Source organism: Ictalurus punctatus, chromosome 22 (genome assembly GCF_001660625.3).
Source record: "Ictalurus punctatus breed USDA103 chromosome 22, Coco_2.0, whole genome shotgun sequence".
NCBI classification, from domain to species: Eukaryota; Metazoa; Chordata; class Actinopteri; order Siluriformes; family Ictaluridae; genus Ictalurus; species Ictalurus punctatus.
In genome coordinates, this window is record NC_030437.2 from 2095412 (window position 1) to 2121136 (window position 25725).

General features: G+C 38.4%; 2 protein-coding genes across 6 annotated transcripts in view; both read left to right on the top strand.

Annotated features, from left to right (window-relative positions):
- LOC108255589 (uncharacterized) overlaps positions 1 to 16945 on the top strand; it is a 47592-nt gene extending 30647 nt beyond the window's left edge. Inside the window, exons 4-6 of the mRNA XM_053674439.1 lie at positions 11326 to 11439; positions 11524 to 11546; positions 16123 to 16945. Coding sequence (XP_053530414.1) covers positions 11326 to 11439; positions 11524 to 11546; positions 16123 to 16260 — 275 coding nt within the window. The 3' untranslated portion in view covers positions 16261 to 16945. The remainder of the gene's footprint in view (positions 1 to 11325; positions 11440 to 11523; positions 11547 to 16122) is intronic.
- LOC108255571 (BOLA class I histocompatibility antigen, alpha chain BL3-7) overlaps positions 1 to 25725 on the top strand; it is a 64596-nt gene that overhangs the window by 27137 nt on the left and 11734 nt on the right. For 2 of the 5 annotated variants that reach the window (XM_017451635.3, XM_047149667.2), the window contains exons 1-2: positions 19701 to 20363; positions 24019 to 24270. In XM_017451635.3, coding sequence (XP_017307124.1) covers positions 20294 to 20363; positions 24019 to 24270 — 322 coding nt within the window. In that variant the 5' untranslated portion in view covers positions 19701 to 20293. Of the gene's footprint in view, positions 1 to 19699; positions 20364 to 24018; positions 24271 to 25725 lie in introns of those variants that run through there. The other 3 variants (XM_017451634.3, XM_017451636.3, XM_053674437.1) reach the window with 3 other exon arrangements.

Genomic DNA, 25725 nt, shown 5'->3' on the forward strand with positions numbered 1-25725 from the left:
AAAGGTGCTCGATAAAATAAAGTTGATTATTATTTATATATATATATATATATATATATATATATATATATATATATATATATATATATATATATATATATATATATATATATATATATTTATTTATTTATTTATTTTTTACTGAAAATTATTATTTATATCTTTATATCTATATTTGTGTGTGTGTGTGTTTTCAGTGTGGTATTAAACTACTGGTTCCAGGAGGGATCTGCAAAACATGTGTAAATAGATTAGGATGGAAAAGATTATTCCTTATTTGACATTTTTCATGTAATTACCTGTTGTTGATATGATTACATAAACACATCCATCACTGTTACAGAACTCAATACTGTTCCAATACAATCCACACAATCTAGTTATTACTGCATGCCTACGCTCATAGTAATGAGGTCTACTGTATCCTCTCACCTAGACTTTGTCCTGAACTCCCTCCATAAACCACTCATGCCTAAGGATGTCCTCGAAGGTTGGACTCATTTCAGGGTTGACCTCCAGGCACCACATCATCAGATCGACGCAGTTTGTGTGTGCAGCGATGAGACAGAGGTTGAGATAGAAAAACAATCGAAACAATTCAAATTAGTTCTGTTTAAAGTCATTCTGCTGTGCGTGTTTTACAGCTTCATTATACATGTGAAGTTTCTGCAACGACTCACCTCGAGACATGTCAGGACATCTGTTCAGGTACGCAAAATAAAGGTCCTCGTTTGTATTAAAGGGGTATACTCCACTGTGCAAGTAATACAGCATGACACCCAGACCCCAGATGGTAGCAGGAACGCCCATATACCCGTCGTCAATCAGAACCTCAGGCGGTACCAAAACATCAGGGCCTGATTGTAGAGGAGAGACAGAGCATCATGTCACAAAAACATGAACAACACTATTCTCCACTGCATACTATCCAATATCTATTATAAAATTACTGAAAAACTTTTCGTAGGGGTGTCCATCAGCAAGTCTCCAAAGCCAAAATCTCTCAGTCACGAGTGGCGCAGTGACGAGACGCCTGAACCACCTGCAGCATGATGTCTCGAGTCTGTGCTTCAGACAGACGACCGTTGTGAAGCTCAGCAAATTCAATGAGGTCCATAAAGGGGCTGGGCCGTTCCAGGACCATGATGATGTGATCAGGCTTTTCAAACCAGTCCAACAGCTCCACCACACTGGTACAGCGAGGTAGCTCGGACATCATCTTCATCAGCACCACCTCCACAGGCAGCTCGCACGTCTCTCCGGGCTAAAATCAGAACAGACATGGTTATCATGGGTTTGGTGTGAATACATGTCAATGTACTTCTATTCAGCCCCTGGTCTATAAAGTGCTTGTTATTTGGATCTAACTGCTTCTCTCAGAAGTAAAGTACGTTTACTTACAATGCTCATGAATCTGACGGTGCTTTCCTTCTCCGTATATTTGATAGCAAATTGTTCACATACACAAAACTTAAAGAGTAGGTTCTAAAAGCCATCATTGCATGGACATGATAACTGTCTCTACAAAACTGGAACCTGATCAATGTAACCCCAGTGGAAAGATCACCAAATACACTCCAGGAAAAAAACAGTTTTTTTCACTCCTACATATCTCAGGGAACGATCACAGACACATACAGTTTGTTTATGGGGGTGGGGGAGAGCGTTTACCTTTTTCCCCATCTTCATTCTGGACTCCTGCGTAGACACTGCTGAAGGATCCGTTCCCCAGCAGCTCTACCACGGTGTACCGCGACTCAAACACAGCTGTTAAAATGATAAAGTCTCTACTGAGAAGTTTTTAGTTTTAAACTTGCTAAAACTCATGAATTTTTAGATTTCAGTGCTATTTTTGTCCTCCTAGATCTATGTCTCCCCACAGCTAGTGTTTATGCTAAGAGTTAGGAGTGACCTAGCTACACGCCACTGTACAGAGCTTCCTATGTGATTTTGAAATGTTCTGAATCATTTATGTCCACATGGTGGATGCTAACATACCCGGGTTAGTCACATCAGGAGACAGGACAGCGGGGATCTCACCAGCCATCGGGCAACATTCTGAGTCCTGACTCTCTAAATTAGCATCTGCTAATTTAATGTTGCACAGCTGCCTAAACTCCATCATCCACTCAAGTTCTTCTCCCTGCTCTTCATGCAGTTTGCAAGAGAGCTACAAGACAGACAAGGAAAATAAATTGGTTATGAAGATAATACTTCGCATTTAAAAACTGCTAAGCATTTCACAATTATTAATAATCGTATTTACAGAAAGGAGCCGTTCAAAAAAGGTCCTTTTGAAGCTGCTGGGGAACTTGATGGCTGCCATAGCAATGGTCTCGCAGTAATCATGGGCATCAGCAGGAGAAACATTCATTGTTTCATCAGAGTCGTTCATTCTCAGTACATTGGTTGAATTTGACTGATCAGTGCCTATAAGAAAGAAAAGAAGTTAAATTCCAACCTGGAAGCTTGGCTGGGCCAGCCCTGAGGTCAGCGACAGCACGTATTCATACGTCTCCGTCCTTACAAAGGCCTCCTCCAGGACTGTCAAGCCAAATGGCACTCTGATGCAAATAGAATAATGTGTTAGTAGCAAGAAATCACACACAAACACACTCGCACACTATACGTTTCGCATCCGATCAGTTCGAACTGACTATGCGACCCCAGCTCCACTTTTGCCACCACGTAGCAGATATGTGCTGCGTAGGTCAGTCCTCTGGAAGCTGCAGATGAAAGAGCAAACATGCATGTGAAGATCAGGGTCCATGACACAGTGCAGAGTTACACACATGATGCATGATATTATTACTACGTGTTAATTCCAGAAAAATGCTGTTACTGTGCAGCGTATCCATACCAAGATCATCTCCCATATTAATCACAGCCTCTCTGTGCTCATGATATGGTGCAGGTCCAAAGGAGAACACAAGTTGTGCCAGAGGAAGACACCAGTCCAGGTTCATTCTGAGCTGTAGCAGAAACTGTCATGATAGTCCACATGATACTGGCAAAAACAATGAGAAATTACACAATCAGATACAGACAGCTGCTGGTTCTGATGTGTGATGTACTAACTTCTAATTTCTTCTTCCTAAGCAATCTGTAGCCCTTGAAGAGGAGCGTGTCGACTTCACACATCATTTTCTGTAAAAGAAATATCATTAAGTAACATGTCTATTGTAGGTGTTGGGGATGTAACTGAATACATGAGTACATGACTCAGAATGAACAGGTCATGTGATCTAAACAGATACGAATAGGAGGTGCACTATTCAGTGTCAGTGGCATTGCATCACACCCCTACTATATTTATTCCATATTATAATTGAGAGAATCTTTACTTTCATGAAAAACCTAATCAATTTCCACACGTAATGAACTATAAGACGTACTCCATTTCGACGGCAGAACAATTCCATGATCTGCCAGAAGAAATATTCCTCGACTTGGCCACATTCATCGATTTCTTGGAGACACTCCTGTGCTCTAAGCAGGATATACCGCATCAGGTCCTCCTTCTGCACCCTAGTGCTGCAACAGATGTTAGAACAACTGGTTTATGTGGATTTCTGTGCACACATATTAAACTCCAGGAGATACGGTCTACAACTTTACTGTTTAAAATGAACGAGTGCTATATGAGAGTTAAAAGATGGTCTCGCCTCATAAGAGGTCCAGGAAATTGAGGCTTCTGATCAGGTTGTTCAGGCTGATTCATGATGTCCTTCCCTGGAGTCAAAACACCTCAGTTAGATGTACAGAGTAATTACACGACTGTATGCTCATATAAATTTTATTCGTTTTACACTACTGTAACTGTTAAATTCTTCAGGACTTAACACTGGGCCTAAAATGATCACTTTATGTCCATCTATTATCTGTAGTCTATAAAATGTTGTCATATATCGTGTATCAGTTCATCTGAAGCTCTGGGAGACTCTAAAATCTCAAATTCTCCGCAGACTGTATGTTCACTCAATATTATCTTACTTCTGAACTGCACTGTCTGTGTGTGTGTGTGTGTGTGTGTGTGTGTGTGTGTGTGTGTGTGTGTGTGTATTTGTGTGTGTGTCCTACCTGGACCTCCTCCAGGATAGGATGTTGTATAAACGTAAGGTTTCAGGATTTCCACCGTTTTCAGTCAAAAACTGTGGAACATTAGTGATTAATTTGTTTATTTCATCTCACTGAGTTTTCCTAGCTCTAAAACACAAACATAACTCACTGTTCAACAGGAGAGGTAAAGTCACACCAGCTCTCAGCACCAAAGGTCGCTGTCACCACAATGCAAATCAGTTTGTTAAAAAGTCTGTGAGGATGAATATTATTGTGTATGGTGGTCTAATCATCCTCCATTTTCTTTCATTTTACACTCGCGCTATGAGTTATTAGGAAATGTCACAACATGGCGGTGGGGCCACGGATCGGGGAATCACAGCCCTGCTTTAAACACCGCTGTGAGAGCTTTTCTCTCCTGATTCTTTTACTTAACCTCTGTTTATCTAGAAGGGTTTGAACGTTTTGATTGTTTGCTATAAGTTTAGCCTGTTCTTGGTTTAAATGATGATGAGAGCTGGGTGTTATCTGATCTAGACCAGAGGTGTCCAAACTGCAGCCCGTGGTCCATTTTTAATTGACCCGCAGCAAATTCTAAAAATATAATGGAATATGGGCCTCACATGAAAGTTGCACTTGACTGTATTGTACTTTTCAGTTTTAACAGTAGGTGGAGCTACTGTCTTGAACAAGGCAGCTTATCCACAAAACAAGGATAATCAAAGAAAATCTTGCCAGGATTGACTAAAAATGACAGAACCAAAGAAACGCAAGATAGCAAGTGAGTGCAGAAAATTCCAGACACGATGGAAAAAATGAATATTTCTTCATAGAAGTGAAGGGGAAGTGTGTCTGTTTGATTTGCAATGAAACTGTTGCAGTGATGAAAGAGTATAATGTACGCGGACACTGAAACCAAACATCTGACCTACACTGGTGTCGAGCGACAAGAGAAAGTTGAGCAAATGGCAGCTAGCCTGATAGCTCAACAACAGTATTTTTCCTGTGCTAACAAAATACAAGAAAATGCCACAATAGCCAGCTATGAGGTAGTTCAAATCGTTACCCGACATGCGAAACCTTTCTCAGATGGGGACTTCATAAAACGGTGCCTTATTAAAGTCGCAGGAATAATGTCCCCAGAAAAGATGCAGGAATTCAACATGTGAGAATGTCCAGAAACACAGTTGTGTAGAGTTGTGTAAATGGAACAAGCTGTGTGGAGTTACAACGGATGGGGCTCCAGCTATGACATGCGAGTGCAAAGGAATGGCCTCTATGGTGTGTGCCAAGGTGAAAGAAAGTGGAGGTGAGGCTGTTAAATGCACTGTATCATCCACCAAGAAGCCCTCTGTGCAAAGACTGTCCAGCTTGAGGATGTGATGAACACTGTCGTGAAAACTGTCAACGTAATTCGAGCACGGGGGCTGTACCACAGAGAATTTCAAGCTTTTCTATCTGATGTCGATGCTGAATACGGGGACCTATTGTTGTTGTTTTTTAAACTCACCTACAGTGGGAATATTTTTGCAGCAACACTGTTCCCACTATAGGGAAGTTTAAAAAAAATATTACACAGTGTTCATGCATTAATAAGCTTAATTATATAATAAATTCATTCAATTGAAGGTTTCTAACATTAACATTTTATAACAAATGTTGATGTTAACAAGCCCTATAACTTATTTGTATAATAAGCTTAAATATAGCCATCCCCCTTTCCCTCTAATTTGTAAAACTTTATACAGGGCTTGAAGGGGGATCACCATCCTGACTAAGAAGCAATCTGAAGTTGCTGTTTTGAGAATGAACTGACAACCCTTTTTGTAAGAAAAATATGAAAACCCATTAATGGAATGTTGTGATGTAGACTGTTTTTTCTTCTTCAAGCATATTCAGTTAGCAAGCATAATTTACCTACATATGATTGATATTGCTAACTTTAATACACTAGAGGTGAGGCTATATACTTCACCTCTAGTGAGTGGCCCAGCCCTTCGTATATTTTTCTGTATGTGGCCCTCAGTGAAAAAAGTTTGGACACCCCTGATCTAGACGCTGTAAAATGTACTGCCGTGAAACAGCAGTTGGAGAGTTTCAGCATATTTCAATGCATGTTCAGTTATATCCACAGTCCTATACTAGCTTTATGTAGTTTATAATCAGACAACCTACTTTTCTCTAGAAGAGTTTAGTCCACTTACCTGTAGTGTGCGATATGAGTAAATGAGTACAACAGCTCCGTTTATTCTGTATTCCGTGTCGCTAAGGAACCCTCGATGGGACGTCATAGTCGGAGACCAAACAAGGTTATGGTCGAAGCATGTCCAAAAACAAACCAGGTGTAATGTAAATAATAATAATGATTTTCTGGGATTTTTTGTTGTTGTTTGTTTTAATATTAGGCTTAGTGTTATTACCTGAAATGTTCTGCATGCACACTATACTTACCTAGGTACCCCCTAAAAAATTAAGACTGAGACTGAAACCCTTTACATTAAATTGTGATTTTTTAATAAACGAGCACTAAGATGGTTCTGCATTTTGGGAGCTTCATGCTGACGTGAGATCAGAAACAAACAAGGTATTTCAGCAGCTGTTAAAAAGGGACAGTCTCGTGATGGATAGAGGCAAAGTGTTCTTCCAAGACCTTCACAACAACATTGTTGAGCAACATAGCAATGGCACTGATCACTGATGGATTTCTCAACTCCTAAATTCCTAAATGTTCCTATAAACATCATCATGGCCATTATCTGCAAGTTGAAGTAACAGCATTCAACCATCAACCGGCCACACACAGGATCTCCTCACAAGATTTCCAACTGGGTAGTCAGAAAGTTAGTCAGATGAGTAGCCCAAGAGCCAAGGAGCACTCAAAAAGAGCTCTAGAAAGAACTGGAAGCAGTGGGTACAGCTGTCACAGAAAACATTAGGTAATGCGCTCTACCTCCAGGTCTCCATTCCTGATCACAACAGAAGACTCCTTACTGAAGAAAATACATTTTGAAGATTGTTTGATGTTTGCTACAGAACATTTGTAGAAGTCTGAAGGTCCCAGATAACTGGTAGAATGAAGTGTGGTCAGATGAGACAAAAATCTAAATTTTGACAGGCCATGTTTGCTTCTGTATCTGACCCTAAAAATGCTAGTCTTGAGCTGTGAGGCACCAGTTACTGTGTGTGGCCACAAGGAGGCCTAACAAGAGCCCAACCATTGCCCCTTATGGGTTAGTCTGGGAAGACAAAAGGCCAGGGGGAACACTCTGAAAGAATAACAATGCAGGAACAGCACACACGGACAGATCACACTCCTTATCCCCTAGCAGGAAAGAGCCTAGAAATGAGAGAACTCCTCTGGTTGCTGCTGAGTTTAGGCACTACATCATTGTCATTGCTGCCCTGAATGAAAGCAGGCTCTTTTAGGATGAATGTTTCCTGCTCTGAGCATGACCAGGGCATCACTAACAGTAAGGTTTTTATTTTTTTTACTTTGAACTTTCAGAATATTTAGTGATTTAAGTGGTTTATTAAATTGTCTTACCTTTAGGATATTTTCAGTCGTTTAAATGGCCTCAGTCTTAGTCTTCAATGCAAATTATTAGTGGTGTTTTGTGTCCAAAGCAAAATATAAGCTAAAATTAAGAAACTGGACTTATACAACAGACATATTCACCAGGATAAACTACGAAGCATTTGAGAATCTGTCCAATTTTCTGTCTAAAGAAGACATGTCCCTGCCAGCCGCTGTCACAAAGGTGATTTCAGACTAACTGCAAAATTTGTAATAAAAAGTTGCATGACTACTTTTCAGCTACAGATGTTCAGTTTAGCTAGATTGGAACCCCCTTTGTGAATCTGTGTGAAAGAGCCATCACCAGTTTGAGCACAATACAGAAAGACATTCTTATTAAACTATCTTGTGAGAGTGCTTTTAATCTGAAAATTCTTTCCACAGAAATCCTTAACAAATATTCAGAATGTTACGTCATATTCTCAGAGCTTTTGGACAAAGCAGTAAGATTTCTGATGCAGTTTCCAACAGCGTATCTTTGTGAAACTGGATTTTCTATGTCCGTGCCACTCAAAACAAAATGCAGGAATAGCCCAAAGTTTGTCCCAGAGCTCCATTTGCAGCTTTCTTCCCTTCAGCCTGAAACCCAGCACTTTATATCCACCAAACAACATCATCTCTCTCATTAGGTGAGTCAGAAATATTTAACATTGTGTGTTTAATAGCTGTGTTTAGTGAATTATACACTCACACATACCGGGAACCCTTTCATATAGGCGAGTTACTTTTGTAACTTAATTACTAAACATATAGCTTAAAGCATATGGTGGGCTTCAGCATTCAAAGCATTGGATACTCCCTGGACACGGTGTGTACATCATTGTGAAATGGAAGCTATCTGACCAAACTCAGTTACCGGGCTAGAAGGGCCTTGGTCAGGGAGGTGACCAAGAACCCAATGGCCACTTTAACAGAGCTTCAGAAGTCTTCCTTGGAGATGGGAGAACCTGATGGAAAGGAAAACCATCTTATAAAGACAAGCATGAAGAGATTCTCAGGTCTGATGTGAAAAAACTCTTTGGGCCAAACTCCAAGTACTATGTCCTGTGAAAACCAGGTGCTACTCATCAGCATGACTGCATGCAAAAGGGGTGTGTCTCAGCAGCAGGGACAGGAAGTCTGTTCAGAGCTGAGGTAAAGATAAATGCAGGCAAATGCAGAGTGAAGAAAACCTGTCCATGAAGAAAACCTGCCTCAGGGTGAACACAACCTAAGACCGGGGTGAAGGTTCACCTTTCAGCAAGTCTCTGAATGTCCTTGAGCCAAAATCCAGCTTTGAACCCTGCAGAACATGTGTAGAGAGAGCTGAGGATGTCCGTTAACAGTTATTTGATTGAGCTTAAGAGGATCTGCCAGGAGGAATGGGAAAAATCACCCAGGTCCATGTGTGCAAAAGCTGTAACTGCTTCTAAAGGTGCTTCTACAAAATACTGAATGAAGAGTCTGAATAATTGTCTAAATAAGAGATTCTTCACTTTGTCATTATGGGATATTTTGTGTTGATTAATGGATAAAAAAGTAAATGTGATCTGTTTTAAATTTAATTTGAGTTATTTAGTTATTAATCTACAACAAGTTATTTTAAAAGTGAATGTGATCTGAATATTTATTTTCTGAACACACTGTACATGCATTTTTGAGGGCAATAATAAAAGTATTTTATAGCCAGCTACATTTTTTTTCTCTTTAGTCGTTTCAACGGTTTTGTAGTCACGTGAGGTCATCTCTTAAACCACAGTCTTATCTCAGACACATGCAGCACCTGTCCATTTTTATCGTTTGAATAGTTTCCAACCACAGACCTGACACTGGGTACATTTGCACGCATGACGCTTCATTTAAACTGTGAAAACTGACACCAGTCTCATCTGTGGTTCATCTGCTTCTGACCGCTGGCTGCTTTCAGACACAAATTTTTCCACTATTCAATTTTCCCAAAAAAGAAGCTTGAAAGATTCTGTTCGTTATTATTTTGTTAAAATGATGTTTGAAGGGCGATTGCTGTCCAGCATTTATAGAGCAGTTCACACTCCTGATAATCATATATCAAACAGATATGTCACACTCATTCTCCAGATCAGGCATGTTAACATGGATAAAATACTTACATTAGTTTGTATAATGAAATAAAAAGAGGTCACTGTACGGAACTACAATAAACATTTAGCACAAGCTTTTCCCCTATAATACACTCGAGTGAGAGCACAGCACTGCAAACCAAATGAATATTCTGAATAAAAGTCTTTCATAAAACCAGAAATGAAAAGCTGTGTTGGTGATTGAAAAAGTAAACACTTTATCCTGGATCAAACCCCGGACCCAGGAGCTGTGAGGTGACAACACTTCCTGCTGTACCATCATGCTCTGAAATAATTCCTATTATAAATATCAAATAATAACTGGAATATAGAATACTTGTCCCCACAGGGCACTTACACATTCTACATATAAAAATAAACTAGTGTACATTCTTAAAACATACGAATACATTATAATGTATCAAAAGTAAACTGCACATCTCTGAATTATACATTAGTGTGTTTATAGTAAAATTACTGGATTTGAAGGAACATCATTGAGTCAGCTGACCTTCTACTGAAATGTTAGGTGAGATAAAGAGATCTATTTTAGATCATTCTTTTCCTGTGGGTCTTTTGTTTCTTTTCTTTTTTTCAAAGTGCTTTCACCTGCATAAACATCCACACCCCTACACACAGATAAAGCCGCATTCGATTTGACCAACAGATCATTTCCTCTTTGTCTCTCGGCTGATACACAATGGTTCAGTTTAAAACTCTGCCTGTATTTCTCTGTGCCATGGGTAAGTGTTCATCATCTTAACGGCCGCTTTACTAAATTCTTATTATATTTGTAATATAAATTCATTATTCATTACATGGTTGTGTAACAAATTTAATTATTCAGAAAACTGAAAATTTCCATAAAAGAAAAAAGTCTGTCCATCTTTGATTAATTTTTTTTTTTTACTGAGAATTAGACTTTCTTCAAGTTCAACATGAAACAGAAGATCAGATCCTTAAAAACCCTCATGTCTTTCCTGTATATATTGAAGTTATTTATAAGGGTTTTTTTTAAAAATGTTATATTTTGTGTTTTATGGGTTGCAGGTTTTATCTCAGAGACTCTGTGCTCTTCATCTTTGGAGGCAGAAGCTGGAGATAACGTCACTATTTGGTGCCAACATGGTCTGACTGATACAGGTTACATCTTCTGGTTTAAACACACAAGTGATTCAGTTCCACTTCTTCTTGGGTGTAAAAAGTTTAGGACATCAGCTCCATCAGAAAACTGTTACTTCTTTACTGAAAGTGAGAGAATAGTGATGTCTGTTCATGGCAAGAACACGTCTCTCACAATCACTGCAGTAACCGTCTCTGATACAGGACTGTATTACTGCAGCTTCATGAATCTGGCCGAAATGATCTTTAGCAACTCGACCTCTTTACAAGTGAAAGGTAAATTTATACAAAGTGAATAGTTTCAGTAGACACTGATTGAGATGACTGAGGTTTATAAATAATGTTTCTTTTTTCAGGTGTAAATAACAAATTTTCTGAGGACAAAGCTACAGGTTTGCTGTTTTTTTCCTCACAAAGACTTCTGTACATTTTAAATTAAAATATGATGCAGGTTTAGAGATCAAAAAGTTTTCTTTAATATTTTTCTCCAAGGTTCGGACTCTTCTGCTGTGTTCTTCATGCTGAATGCGGTGTTCGGTGCCGTGAATCTGATTCTTCTCGGTGTCCTGATCTTCATCATACTGAAGCACAGAAAAACACACAGAGGTAGAGAATAACTCCTATAATAATAATAATAATAATAATAATAATAATAATAATAATAATAATGCTTTCTTTGTATTGCATTAGGTGCTGAAGCAGAAGATATTGAGGTAAATTTGAGAAACACACACACACACACACACACACACACACACACACACACACACACACACACACACACACAATCTGACCTCCAGAATGATGAACTCTGATTTAATTTGTAACAGAAATCAATATATTTGGTGTTTTTTGTACTGATGAAGAATTTTATTAACCTCTCAGTAAAAATCTTTTATTTGTATACAAACAAAAAATTTATTACTGCAATATGATGTTTAGTGTTTAGGGTAAATTTTAAAATATTAATAATGGAATATAATAATAATGTCAATATCTTCTAAGCATTTCTTGGAACTTATCAGTTGTAATATTCGGCATCTACACATGATCCAGTCATTTCCTCTTGTTCACATCGTTTCTGCTTTAACCCGACGCTGCCTTCTTCTAATAAAGACTGGAACTTCAGAGGTTCATGATAAAATATATAATATATATGATATATGTCTATATAAAACTTACCCTTTCCTTTGTACATAAAAAACACAGGGTGCCAATTAAAAAAATAAAACAAAAATTATCCATGAAAGAAATCCTCTTGTTAGATCCACATTTTGCTTTTAACATTTTGGTATTTCTTGTACATATATGTTTTAAAATAGAAATACCCTTAACTTTGTTCATAAAAATAAAAATAAAATAAAAAACAACAAAGGGTGCCAACTTAAATTTTTTTTCAAAAATTAATCCATGAAAGCCTGATGAATTTGTTGGTGTGTTCCAGCTCTGTGTAAAAAAAAAAAAACAAGATGATCTTTTTAGATAATTTTAGTCATTTCTAAAGAAATTATATAACCAAATTGTTTAAGCATGCAACTGAAAGCCCTATTTTAAATTTTAAACTGTTTAAAAAATAAACATAAAAAAGCAGAGGTTCTCAAACATTTCTCAGACATACATGTTTTTTTTTAAATTAATGAATATAATCTATCTATTAAAATATTAGGCTCATTATTTATATACAAGTATATTTTCTTTATTTATTGGTCCTATAGATTTTATCATTAATAATTCCACCGACAGAACAGGTCAATATAAAGTTGATATTATTTATTCCCGGACTTGTTTGTGAGTTATTGGTATTTAAGGTTTGGACAAAAATTTTAATTCACGTGACCAAAAACTTGAATTATAGCTAACTACAGTGAGCGAAAAAAGTATTTGATCCCCTGCTGATTTTGTACGTTTGCCCACTGACAAAGAAATGATCAGTCTATAATTTTAATGGTAGATTTATTTGAACAGTGAGAGACAGAATAACAACAAAAAAATCCAGAAAAAAGCATGTCAAAAATGTTATAAATTGATTTGCATTTTAATGAGGGAAATAAGTATTTGACCCCCTCTCAATCAGAAAGATTTCTGGCTCCCAGGTGTCTTTTATACAGGTAACGAGCTGAGATTAGGAACACACTCTTAAAGGGAGTGCTCCTAATATCAGTTTGTTACCTGTATAAAAGACACCTGTCCACAGAAGCAATCAATCAGATTCCAAACTCTCCACCATGGCCAAGACCAAAGAGCTCTCCAAGGATGTCAGGGACAAGACTGTAGACCTACACAAGTCTGGAATGGGCTACAAGACCATTGCCAAGCAGCTTGGTGAGAAGGGGCCAACAGTTGGTGCGATTATTCGCAAATGGAAGAAGCACAAAAGAACTGTCAATCTCCCTCGGCCTGGGGCTCCATGCAAGATCTCACCTCGTGGAGTTGCATTGATCATGAGAACAGTGAGGAATCAGCCCAGAACTACACGGGAGGATCTTGTCAATGGTCTCAAGGCAGCTGGGACCATAGTCACCAAGAAAACAATTGGTAACACACCACGCCGTGAAGGACTGAAATCCTGCAGCGCCCGCAAGGTCCGCTGCTCAAGAAAGCACATATACATGCCCGTCTGAAGTTTATGACCCCAAGAACACCATCCCTACCGTCAAACACGGAGGTGGCAACATTATGCTTTGGGGTTGTTTTTCTGCTAAGGGGACAGGACAACTTCACCACATCAAAGGGACGATGGACGGGGCCATGTACCGTCAAATCTTGGGTGAGAACCTCCTTCCCTCAGACAGGGCATTGAAAATGGGTCGTGGATGGGTATTCCAGCATGACAATGACCCAAAACACACGGCCAAGGCAACAAAGGAGTGGCTCAAGAAGAAGCACATTAAGGTCCTGGAGTGGCCTAGCCAGTCTCCAGACCTTAATCCCATAGAAAATCTGTGGAGGGAGCTGAAGGTTCGAGTTGCCAAACGTCAGCCTCGAAAACTTAATGATTTGGAGAAGATCTGCAAAGAGGAGTGGGACAAAATCCCTCCTGAGATGTGTGCAAACCTGGTGGCCAACTACAAGAAACGTCTGATCTCTGTGATTGCCAACAAGGGTTTTGCCACCAAGTCATGTTTTGCAGAGGGGTCAAATACTTATTTCCCTCATTAAAATGCAAATCAATTTATAACATTTTTGACGTGCGTTTTTCTGGATTTTTTTGTTGTTATTCTGTCTCTCACTGTTCCAATAAATCCACCATTAAAATTATAGACTGATCATTTCTTTGTCAGTGGGCAAACATACAAAATCAGCAGGGGATCAAATACTTTTTTCCCTCACTGTAAGTAACTAACTAACCAATTAACTAATAGACTATTGTAGGGGTCCAATCACTGGTCCAATAATGGTATCCAATGACGTGGTAGAAGGATTCCCACGTTTTCCTGAGGTTTTCAGAGGTCTAATACTATTTAGACGACCGCCCCATGCTTACCTTTTCCTAAATAGTACTTTATTTAGTCCCCTTAGTTAGTAACACTTAATTACAGTAACGTTATTTATAGCCAGAGATCATGACCACTAAAATCTACAGAGATAGACCAATAATCCATCCATCTTCTATACCGCTTATCCTTTTCAGGGTCACGGGGAAACCTGGAGTCTATCCCAGGGAGCATAAGGCACAGGGCGGGGTACACCCTGGACAGGGTGCCAATCCATCACTGGGCACAATCACATACACATTCACACACCCATTCATACACTTTGGACATACCAATCAGCCTACCATGCATATCTTTGGACTGGGGGAGGAAACCGCAGGACGGGGAGAATATGCAAAATCCGCGCGCACACACACACACACACACACACACACACACACACACAGGGCCACGGTGGGAATCGAACCCCCTACACTGTGAGGCAAACGTGCTAACCACTAAGCCACCATGCGCTAGTCCAATAATATCTAACTAAAATTATAACCAGAATAGAATATTACAACAACCAGAGGTTTAGATTTCCCCCTATTTAGACTTGGTCAGTCAACTTTATGTTGACCAAAATGGATATTTCCTTTTGAGCCTGTACACTCTAAGTGCACTTAACTTAATACCAAATTGTTAGCCTGATCTAACCTGGTCGCAAATTTGCTGTAACAAGGACTTACTGTAATTTACTAGAGACAATAATTTCAGAATAAATCAGAATATAATCAAGTCTAATAATTTATTTAACCAGGTATGAAAACATCCAAATCCAACACTACTATTGATAATAATAAGAAAGAATTACATTCAACATTACATTCCAAACAAATCCAAAACATAATAATACAACATAAGAGAGACAACACTTACATACCTGGTAGAGAAAAACTATACACAGTGATGGTGTGGGAGATCTGTCTACAGATTCCCCGAATCTTTGGCCAGCTTTCCCCTAAATACCCAGATGTTCTGTGGGTCCACCAAAAGGTGCTGTTCATGATTATAATTTGATGTCTGTGGAAGGATGTACCTTATTTACATACAGGAGGTATGCCTTTAACGGTATGTTACATTTTTTTTGACTGCTGTTGAGGGAATGAGACCATATTTTCCAGTCACACTGAGACCTTTTGTATAATACAGTAAACAAATATAGTTGACATCTTATTCACATTAAAACATCTTATGTAATGTATATAGACTCTGTGTGTGTTTAGGGTGATCTTGACACAGAAAGAGAGAGAAGGGTGTGAAGAGAGGAAGGAGGAAACAGTGTAGTGACGATTTCCTAGTCTCTACTCAGCATGATGTGTTAATGTGTTAATTCTGCACGAGAGAGGTCGAGTATTTGTTCCTGTAGTAGCTCTTTGTCCTCAGAGAGTGATTGTCTTCCGGTTCAGACATTTCCTAGTTTCCACTGAGCCTGATGTGCTAATTCAGATGGAGATGCTAATTTTGCGAGAGAGAGGTTGAGTGTTTGTTCTCATAGCAGTTCTTTGTTCTCAGAGAGTAGTTCTCTCTAGATTCAGACATCTTGTCACTTACATTATAACAATAATTAACATAATGGTAATAAAAGTAATAATTATAATAACTGATAAATAAAAGAGCAATGAAAACACACATGCTTTCCTGTGGTTGAGAAGGAAATCCTCAAGGTTCTCAGAAAATTAGGCTCTGAAGTTTCTCCACTTTCCTATTTGTATTAAACTTCACTCCAGCTCAAGAAGATCATCTAGAGAAAACATGTTAAGTTTACCTGATTTATTATTTATGTCATCTCTTTGTATCTTCTTTGTTCCTGCAGGATCCTGACTCGGACTCTGTGAATTACGCTGCACTACAGTTCTCAAAGAAGAAAACCAATAGAACCAAGAAACATGATGAAAAGATGGACCCACACGTAATATATTCTTCAGTCGGACAGAGTAATGTGTGTACATGATATCATATATCATTTACTGTTTACTTAATATGAAACGGATGTTTCTACAGGTCCATGGTTGGAAGAACTATAGCATTTGTAACATCACAGTTACATAACATAACATAACATAACATAATATAACATAACATAACATAAAATAACATAACATAAATATAATATGGAGGAGCATGGTGGCTTAGTGGTTGAGGGTTCGATTCCTGCCGCATCCCTGTGTGTGCATGCTCTCCACATGCTTTGGGGATTTCCTCCAGGTACTCTGGTTTCCTCCCCTAGTCCAAAGACATGCATGTGCATGGTAGTCTGATTGGCATGTCCAAAAGTGTCCGTAGTGTATGAATGGGTGTGTGAATGTGTGTGAGAATGTGCCCTGCGATGGAGTCCCCCGCCTTGTGCCCCATGCTCCATGGGATAAGCTCCAGATTCCCTGCGACCCAGTAAGGATACTGAAAATGGTACAGAAAATGCACGAATGGATAATATAATATCATATCATATCATATCATATAATAGCTTCAGGATTCTGGATATTTAATTTTTTAAACTGTGTATCAAGTCTCTCAGTTTGTTTATAAAATATTCAAGTGTAAATAGATACATGTCTTTATTTCTTGCTTGTTTCTAAGAAAATAACTGTTTTGTAGAGGCTCTGACAATAAAAACTGCTCTCTGTATTAAACACTAATGATATTGTATGTAAAAAAAAATTTATCCCCATGTCCCATAAAGTTCATCTAGTCATCTTGCCAATGAAGCATAAATATTTGTTAATCCATCTGTTGTGGATCCAAGTAGCATCTCAGGAGTCTGAAATGGTTTATTACATTTCTGGATCTAGAAAGGGGGGTGGGGTGGGGGGTCACGATCTCCCTGCCTGGCAGAGCTTTCGGAGAGATGAGAGGGCGCGCGCATGCATGAGCTACGTGCACGAGTGCTCAGTGAGCGCATGCTCTATGGATTTTGACAACTGTGACATTGTTTACTGTGGACACGTGCATTTGCTATGTTTCTGTTCTGTCTCCTCCCTATTCTGTTATTGGTTGTTGTTCAGGGTGTGGCTTTATTGTTTTCAGCCGCCAGCGCTTAGCGCTGATTATGTTTGTTATATATACCGTGCGCCTCCCAGTACACGGCGTGGAGTATTACGATATAGATAGATTCATTAGATAGAATTAGATGCATTGTCCATGTTATGTTTCTTGTTAGATTATAGTTAGTTTCACGTTAGATTAGTTCATTTAGTCCACGCTGGTTTTCCGCTCCCAGTCCATAGTCATAGTTTCTCTTTCTTGGTTTGTTTCTTGACTCTGTTTTCTGTGACTGCGACCTTGATTCCTGCTTTGACCCGTTTATGCCTGTTTGCTGATTGCCTGGTCCTTTGCCTGTCTCAACTATGTTTTGGATTAGGTAAAATCTCTGTCTGTCAGATTCCTTACTGTACATTTTCTTGTGATACTTTTAATGTGGAACACTTTCTTTCTCTTTAACCAGGAAAGATGTACAAATTTATTTTCTTTTGTTTTGCTTATAATATTATATGCATTTAAATATTTTTTTATGTAACACAGGTGTGAATATATATGTATTACAGCCCATGACCCTCCTCTGTAGGCTGCTTTTTTGGACATTCCATGTCCTTGTTGTCAAGGGCGTAACCATGTTATCAAGGGCGTAGCCATGGTATGGACATTGGGGGGTCCGAGCCCCCCCAACATCCAAATTTTGATACTGAAAATTCACATATTTAGAACATAGCTTTAGGATTACAGTTACCATTTAAATTCACGTGATTTCTGAGTGATAGAAGCTCCCACAGCATGGGGAAATTGTAGGGTGCCATGAAACCTACCACACCAAGTAGAGGTGAGTTAAGATGTGTGCAGGCAAACCACACACGCTAACATTTAAACATTTAATCACAACTTTTAAACAAACTCAGAAAGGATGGCTACCTATGATTAAATTCAGCACTATAGCAGTGAATAAGTAAAAACATTAATTTACATTAATAATTTGAAGGTATTACGTATCCTAGCAATGGCAGAATTAATTAGACAGTGAATGTGGCGATACAGTTTTGAATAATTATGTGTTTTTACATTATTTTGGGGGAAATAGTTCATAGTATCACCACATTTCATATCTTTTTCTGTATGGTTTCATCAATAAACAGTCTGTAATACTGCTGTAAACAACGCCACCACACACCTTTACACACTCCATGAATAATATGTAGTTTCAGAGTCTTATAAAACATCACTGGTTCACACCCAATTCTCCAGCTCTAACAGAACCGGTCCAGTGAGTCAGTGCAGGCAGAACCAGCCAATCAGATCAAACGCAGGAAGTCATGTGACCTCTTCCGGCTACTGTTTATCTTTAGACACTCACAACTGAAGCTTGGAAACCTCAGTATCAGCAGTGAAAGTTGGAGTTTTACTCAGTTTTAATCGCTAATCCTGCTCTGGGGTAAACGCTGAGCAACCTTTACTATCCAGTGTGTCCTCACCTCTATAGACAAGCCAGTAAGACAGTGCCAGTGCCGGTATACATTGAAGATCAGGAGCAAATTGATGCAATCCACTCTCACCTGACTTCAATTCTGGACAGCACAGCTACAGGGACAAGATCAAATTCATTATGGATGTCCTTTTTCCAGAGGTAGGTCTCGTGTTAGCTGTGCTCTGCATGGTGTCAGATTCACATTGTTTTTAATGTCAAATAGTTTATCCATAATGTGAGACCATTGCTCTAAAAAAAAATGTTTTTGTGGTTAATATAGAAAAGACACTTTTGATTCTGTTGTAAAAAACTAAACATACAAAATGATACTTGGCTTATTTGGGTTGTGATCAATCTCAGTTCTTTCTCTAGTAGACCATCATCTGTGCTCTGGCTTTTGTGGAAAATCTGTCCATCCTGGAGGCTGAGGAGAAATTTCTGCGAGGACCTGTCATTGACATAACGTACTGTAAGGATCCTATAAAGGAAAATATGCTCAAACATGACATCCTGCTATTATTTACAAATAACCATTTTCTCTACAACTATCCAACTTTTTTTTTTTAAATCAGTAAGCAGGATCAGTTTGATAGGAGGATTGAGCAACAATTAAAGAAGAGTGGTAAGCCATAGGGAAGTCATCCTAGTTCATGTTTCTAATAAATGGTGTTAATAAATTAAATTGTTGGTCACAAAAAAAGTTGTCTTTTTCTTCTTAGATGGCTAAATGACCCTTGGCATTTTATAAAGGGGTGAATTGTTTGTCTTTATATAATGCTATGTAGGACACTGTTCTGTAGCTGTATGACAACCAATATTGAATACTACAGCAGATATTTCATTGATGGTCCATGTGATTACACTGTATGTCTGATGGGACTAAATATGATTAATATCTGAATATAACTTTAAATTCACAACAACATCTACATAACTCAATCTCCTGTATATATGAAAACCTACAGTGAACATAACTAGGATACAGTAAATCATACATCATTACATTGTCCATATGACTCAACTGTGTATTATTAATTATTCAATTTACAGAAACACTAAATTCAACTGCAATTCCATTGTCTCCTGTAGACTATGTATGAAGACCAACAGTGAATATCTACAGATATTTACATCGTAGTGCAGATCATTACACTGTCTCTGATATCTTAATGTAACGTTTATATTTAAATTCACAAAAAACACTCAATTAGTCAACGTCTGTGGACGGGACAGTGATTAATGTGTTTAATGTTATTTCGCCCTCTATCCTACTCCCCCTACTGGACGCATCAGGAACAACAGGGGCGTAAACCTTCCTGCTCCAGGTGAGCAGCCTCTCCATACAGACCACCAATAAACACAAAGGAGGAGGAGGAAGCAGTTTGGAAACCTCGGTATCAGAAGTGAAAGTTGGAGTTTTACTCAGTTTTAATCATTAATCCTGCTCTGTGATAAACGCTGAGCAAACCTATCTGTATAAAGGACTTCATCTCATTTTATTTGTTAAAGTCTACAATGTAGACCTTCTAAAATGAAGGACAACAGCGCCATGTTAAAACTTCTCCTGTTTCTCACATTTCCTGCTCATCTTTCATCTGCAGGTGAGTTTAGAAATGTAAACTATCTAATAATTAAAGTTATAATCTGTAAATGTTTTCAGTATTGATAGACTGTGACTGTAAATGATGTGAAATTAGGAAGTTTGATATGGAAGTGTGTTTATCCGCGTTATTGTAAGTGTTCACACGGTGATTTACAGAAACACACATTTGTGTTAATTATACTCGTATTAATATAATACACATTTTAGCTGATTAGTATAAGATCTTGTTCGAGGTAACGTTAATTTATACATTTTATGATTGTAGTTAAACTTCTACAAAATGGCGGCTTTAACACTGAAGGAGGAGACTGTTTACTGTGTAGCTTTCGATTCCGCATCTTCATACTCGCATACATTTCTACACGCTTTCCGTATTGTTTTTACTATTTATTTCGTTTTTTACTACACACAAACACACACACACACACACACACAATTAAACAAACATTATTTCCCCAGAGAAACCGAGGCAGCAGTTCAGTCATTATTTGTGTAAATGTTTTCTGCTTGTTTTATTGCTGGTGGTTGATCCTGTTGTAGTGAATAATATCTACAGTACATGTGGTAAATCATAACTAATATTCTCTCAGAAATACATTTTACTCCTTTATTTACTGCAGATATACTTTTAAAATGTCAGTAATATAAATTCCATATGATCAGTATTATACCCAGTTCTACTTATTTCACTTTTAATTATTAGTGGTGCTTGAAAAGCACTACTATTGTTATCGTGCATACTTATTATTATTATTATTATTATTATTATTATTATTATTATTATTATTATTATTAGTGGTGCTTGAAAAGTCTCAAACTGCTCCAAAGTTGTGGAGGAAATTATGTGGAAGTCCTTGAGAAAGCTATACCATGAAGCCATGACATCAGCTCCCCTCTGATTGATTGGCTAGAGGAGGAGCTGTAGTGGACCAATGGTGACGCTAAAGCCCACCCTCATTTACATGAAACTCGAACTACAGCTTTTGAAAAAGTGGAGAATGTGGAATAAGCGTGAAGAAGAAAACCAGTACGAGCATTCAGAAAAAGAGAACATGAGCAGAAAATGTCAGAGATCACAAAAACACAGTGATATAACCAAGAAACATGATTTGTGCATGATTAAGAAGACCCCCCCCCCCCTCTTTGCCAGTGTCAGCCAGAGGAGGATGTCCTCCATGAGAGTTTTTTTATTTTTTATTTTATTTTATACCACACCGTGGTATCGACTTTGGTATCATGTACTTTTGGTGGTATCAGTACTGACTACTAGATTTTTGGTATCGTGACATCCCTAGTGCCATCTGTAGCTCTGTTGTCAAACTTAAGCAAACATTTACTTATTTCTTCCAGAGCTGAGCTGGGAAGTCCACTCACATGACCAAAGTTTCTAGGGTCTAAACAGGCTAAATCTGAGCAAAGTTTTACATTAGCAGAAAACCTCCTATGGATACTGCCTGTTACTGTGTCTACAATGACATTGTGTACTTTGACCTTGAAGACAGCAAGCTCTCCTGGCATCATTTTCTCTTTTCTGATCCTTCTCTCAGGAAGGGCAGCCTGCACTACAAGCTCACACTCTTCTTCCTCTTGTAACTTTCCATTAGCCTACTTCACAAACTCATCAGCTGCACACTGAACTACTTCAAAGTCCCTAGCACACTTCTTGAGCCCCTCCTCTGTACCCTCAACCAGATGTTGAGCCAGTCAAGTCAGTTTCACTAGTGTAGTGCTGAATCATCTGGTGTCATTCATTATCTCAGGGCATTTTTATTGAGCAGGTGTAGCCTACACCATACTCTTCATTAATATTAATTCTTCTAATTCTTATATTCACTCAATGAGCAATAGAAAAAGTTTGATACATACAAAAGTTTGATACATAAACATGAACGGTGGTTTGCAGACAACGTTGTTTTGCACTGCTGCTAGCACCTTGCACTGCTCCTAACTAGTTTAACGCTAGTTTACCGGTCGTCTCTTCATCCTCATTGGGTGTGCTGGTGAAAAAGCTGCTCAGTTTTGTACATTTGGCCGTGCCAGATTGAAGAGCTTTCTTTTTTTAATCTTTCCTTTTCAGTGCCGCCTTTGCGCTTTCTATTATCCATTTTAGCCTATATCCTGAACCAACAACAAGCACCGCTGACTGAAGTTTACAAGTTACGTTTCTTTTTTAGCAAGGTGCCGCTGTCGGGGGAGTCAAAAGATAATTACGTCATCATTAAATTGCAGACTGCAGTCTTCGAGTGGACTGCGGGAAAATAATAAATAAAAAGAGTGGGGCTGCATGAAAATAATAAATAAATAGAGGGGCTGCGGTAAAATAATAAATAAATAGAGGGGCTGCGGTAAAATAATAAATAAATAGAGTGGGGCTGCGGTAAAATAATAAATAAATAGAGTGGGGCTGCGGTAAAATAATAAATAAATAGAGGGGCTACGGTAAAATAATAAATAAATAGAGTGGGGAGGACCAACTGTATGTCGATACGTGAAATTCTGCAGGAACGTCGGACGGCGTGGCACGGTGACATAACGTGTGCCGTTAATCGCTCAATGTTCTATATCATGTAAAACGGGTACATGAAAGGAATATTCTAAAGGCTACTCATGTAAACACCTTAATCACAATATTGTCTTATTCAGAATAAGGTCAATAATTGGATTACTGCTGTCCATGTAAACGTGGTTAATGTTTTTGAAAAATCCAGCTTAAATGGGTGTGGATGGCACACATCCACACCCATTTAAGGGAGGGGGAGTGGGCATGGCAGGGAAAAGCAGGGGAGGAAGAGGGGGATGAGCCTTCAGAACACTCACAATAAAGATGGATAGTGATGAAAAGTTTGGAGTGGCAGCAGTACACAGGGCTCTGATGAGGTGGAGGAATTCTCTCCTCCTGAATCCCCAGGGCTAAATGGAGAGACAATGGATAGCGGTGCAGGTCCTCTATCCTATCTATTTGAATCATTAGCCCCTGGTGTGACTATGGAGGAAAACATGGACAAACCAGAGGTAGAGCAGATTGGAGAAGTGTCAGAATGGTAGCTAGCTAATAGACTCGAGCATTTCACAAAGAAAGGGTGAAGGCTCTTCCCTTCAACACTGACTCTTGTTGCGTAGTTTTGCAAGCGACAGCTTGCCGGCCCCCGTGGAGCTATAACCGGTTTAGTTTGTTCAAAAGGCAAGTACAACTGTCATGGTTAAGACACACACCTCATTTGAAGGGATGGAAAAGTCCTCAGGACTGAGTACCGCATCATTGTGTAGACGCAAACTGCTTTCATGAGCAAGTCCGAAGTCCATCTTTTCCAATTCTCGTAGCTCTGCTGAGAAAAATGCTTTCAGTTACTTCTCTTCAGTGTTCTCAAATTTGTATCAAATTATGTCCTGATGATGTCACTATATCCATGATTAAGGTATTCATTGTCATAGCGACAACAACTGGTAAGAGGATATGAAGCGTATAAATCAAACCTATCAGAACATGAAAGGATTCAGTTTCTGCACAATTTAATGTCTTATAGAATCATTCATCAATGGATTAAATTGGTGTTTTATTATTAATTTATAAACAATAATCCATAATGAGAAAGAAAATCAGAAAAAAACAGAAATCACTGTTAGAGTTACTAAAACAATTTAAACTTTTCCAGACACACACACTCTGCAGTACCTCTACACTGCAGTCACACCAGGAGTAAATTTCACTGCTGTTGGTCTGGTGGATGGAGAACAGTTTGTGTTCTATGACATCAACATGACGAGGAGGATCTCAGAGTGGATGAAGAAGGCAGAAGATGATGATCCACTTTACCGACAGAGAGAGATGGAGCATGTAAAGAATCAACAGGACTCGTTCCAATACATTGTGGCTAGAGTAATGAAGATCTTTAATCAACCTAAAGGTGAATCACACTCCAAGCTTTCATCACTAATACACACACACACACATATTACACAAACACTCATCTCACACACACATTTATTAAATACACCACAGAAAAATAAATCAGTGTATACAGTACTGTGTAAGTCTTAGGCACTTTATATTTTAGTACGCATTGTTAGTTTTTTACGTCTGCATTATTGCGTCAGTACAAAAACACTTTGTCAGTGTCTCCAGAAGAAGTGTGTGAGATTCTGTAAGATTCTCAGTAAATCTGACCAGTTCATTTCCTTATTAATCTACACACATTTTACCAGAGCTGTCACACCAGGGGTCTTGTTCGTCTGCTGTGCGTACGCGAAGTTCTGTGTATAAACTGTTTGTATGTTTTAGGGCTGCAACTAACGATTATTTTCAAAATCGATTAATCTGTCGATTATTTCTTCAATTGATCGATTTAGTTGGATTAAAAGACATATTTTTATTTTCTGTATTTTTTTTTAAAGCGTCATTTTACATTCTGCCCGACATTGTCCTTCAAATATTGTGTAAATTGAAGGCTATGAAAAAGGTATTAAATTGCGCAAAGGATTTCAAATAAATATTAACATTATATTTTGAAAACAAAGAAACAGCTGATTGACCTCAAGCTTTAAATCAGAAGTTAAATCACTAAATTAAAAACGCTAAAAAAGAAAAACGAAAGCAGAAACTAAGTGTTAAGTGGTAAGATGTTGAATGTTCTGCAGGAACACACACATTCACTCATCTGAACACGGTCACATGTTCCTTTATTCTGTAAATGTACAACACCTCTGACATTTATATACATTTACACGTTCTAACCCCATTACAGTTACTCTCTCATAAACACCATTACTTTAGTTTATAACTATCACTCAATATAGCATCAAACTAGGGATGTCACGATACCAAAAATTAGTAGTCGGTACCGATACCACCAAAAGTACACGATACTCGATACCAAAGTCGATACCATGATGGGGTTTAAAAAAATAATAATACATTTTAAAAAAAATAAAATTAAAAACTCCTGGAGGGCATCCTCCTCTGGCTGATACTGGCAAAAAGAGAGGGAGAGCGAGAGAGATATTTTATTTATCAAACACTGTCTGACAATAATAAAACATAAAACTAATAAAACAGTGCTAACTGCTAATAACAAGTGCTAAGGTGCACTCCTAAATGCACGCACACACCTTTATACTCTGAATGAAAGCATTAGTTTAAATTCACTGATCTGGTGACAGGATAAGATTTATTAAAAGCATGACCATGTGAATAATTATTAGTGACATTAAGCTACATTTATCTGACAGGACCCGGGCTGAATGGAGATGCATGGAGGAACATTAGGAGGTAGTTTATAACACTGCAATGCGTTAGCGTCGTTAACAAATAACTGGCTATCGCTAACATTACATGGAGCGTAACGTTAGCTGGTTTCACGGCC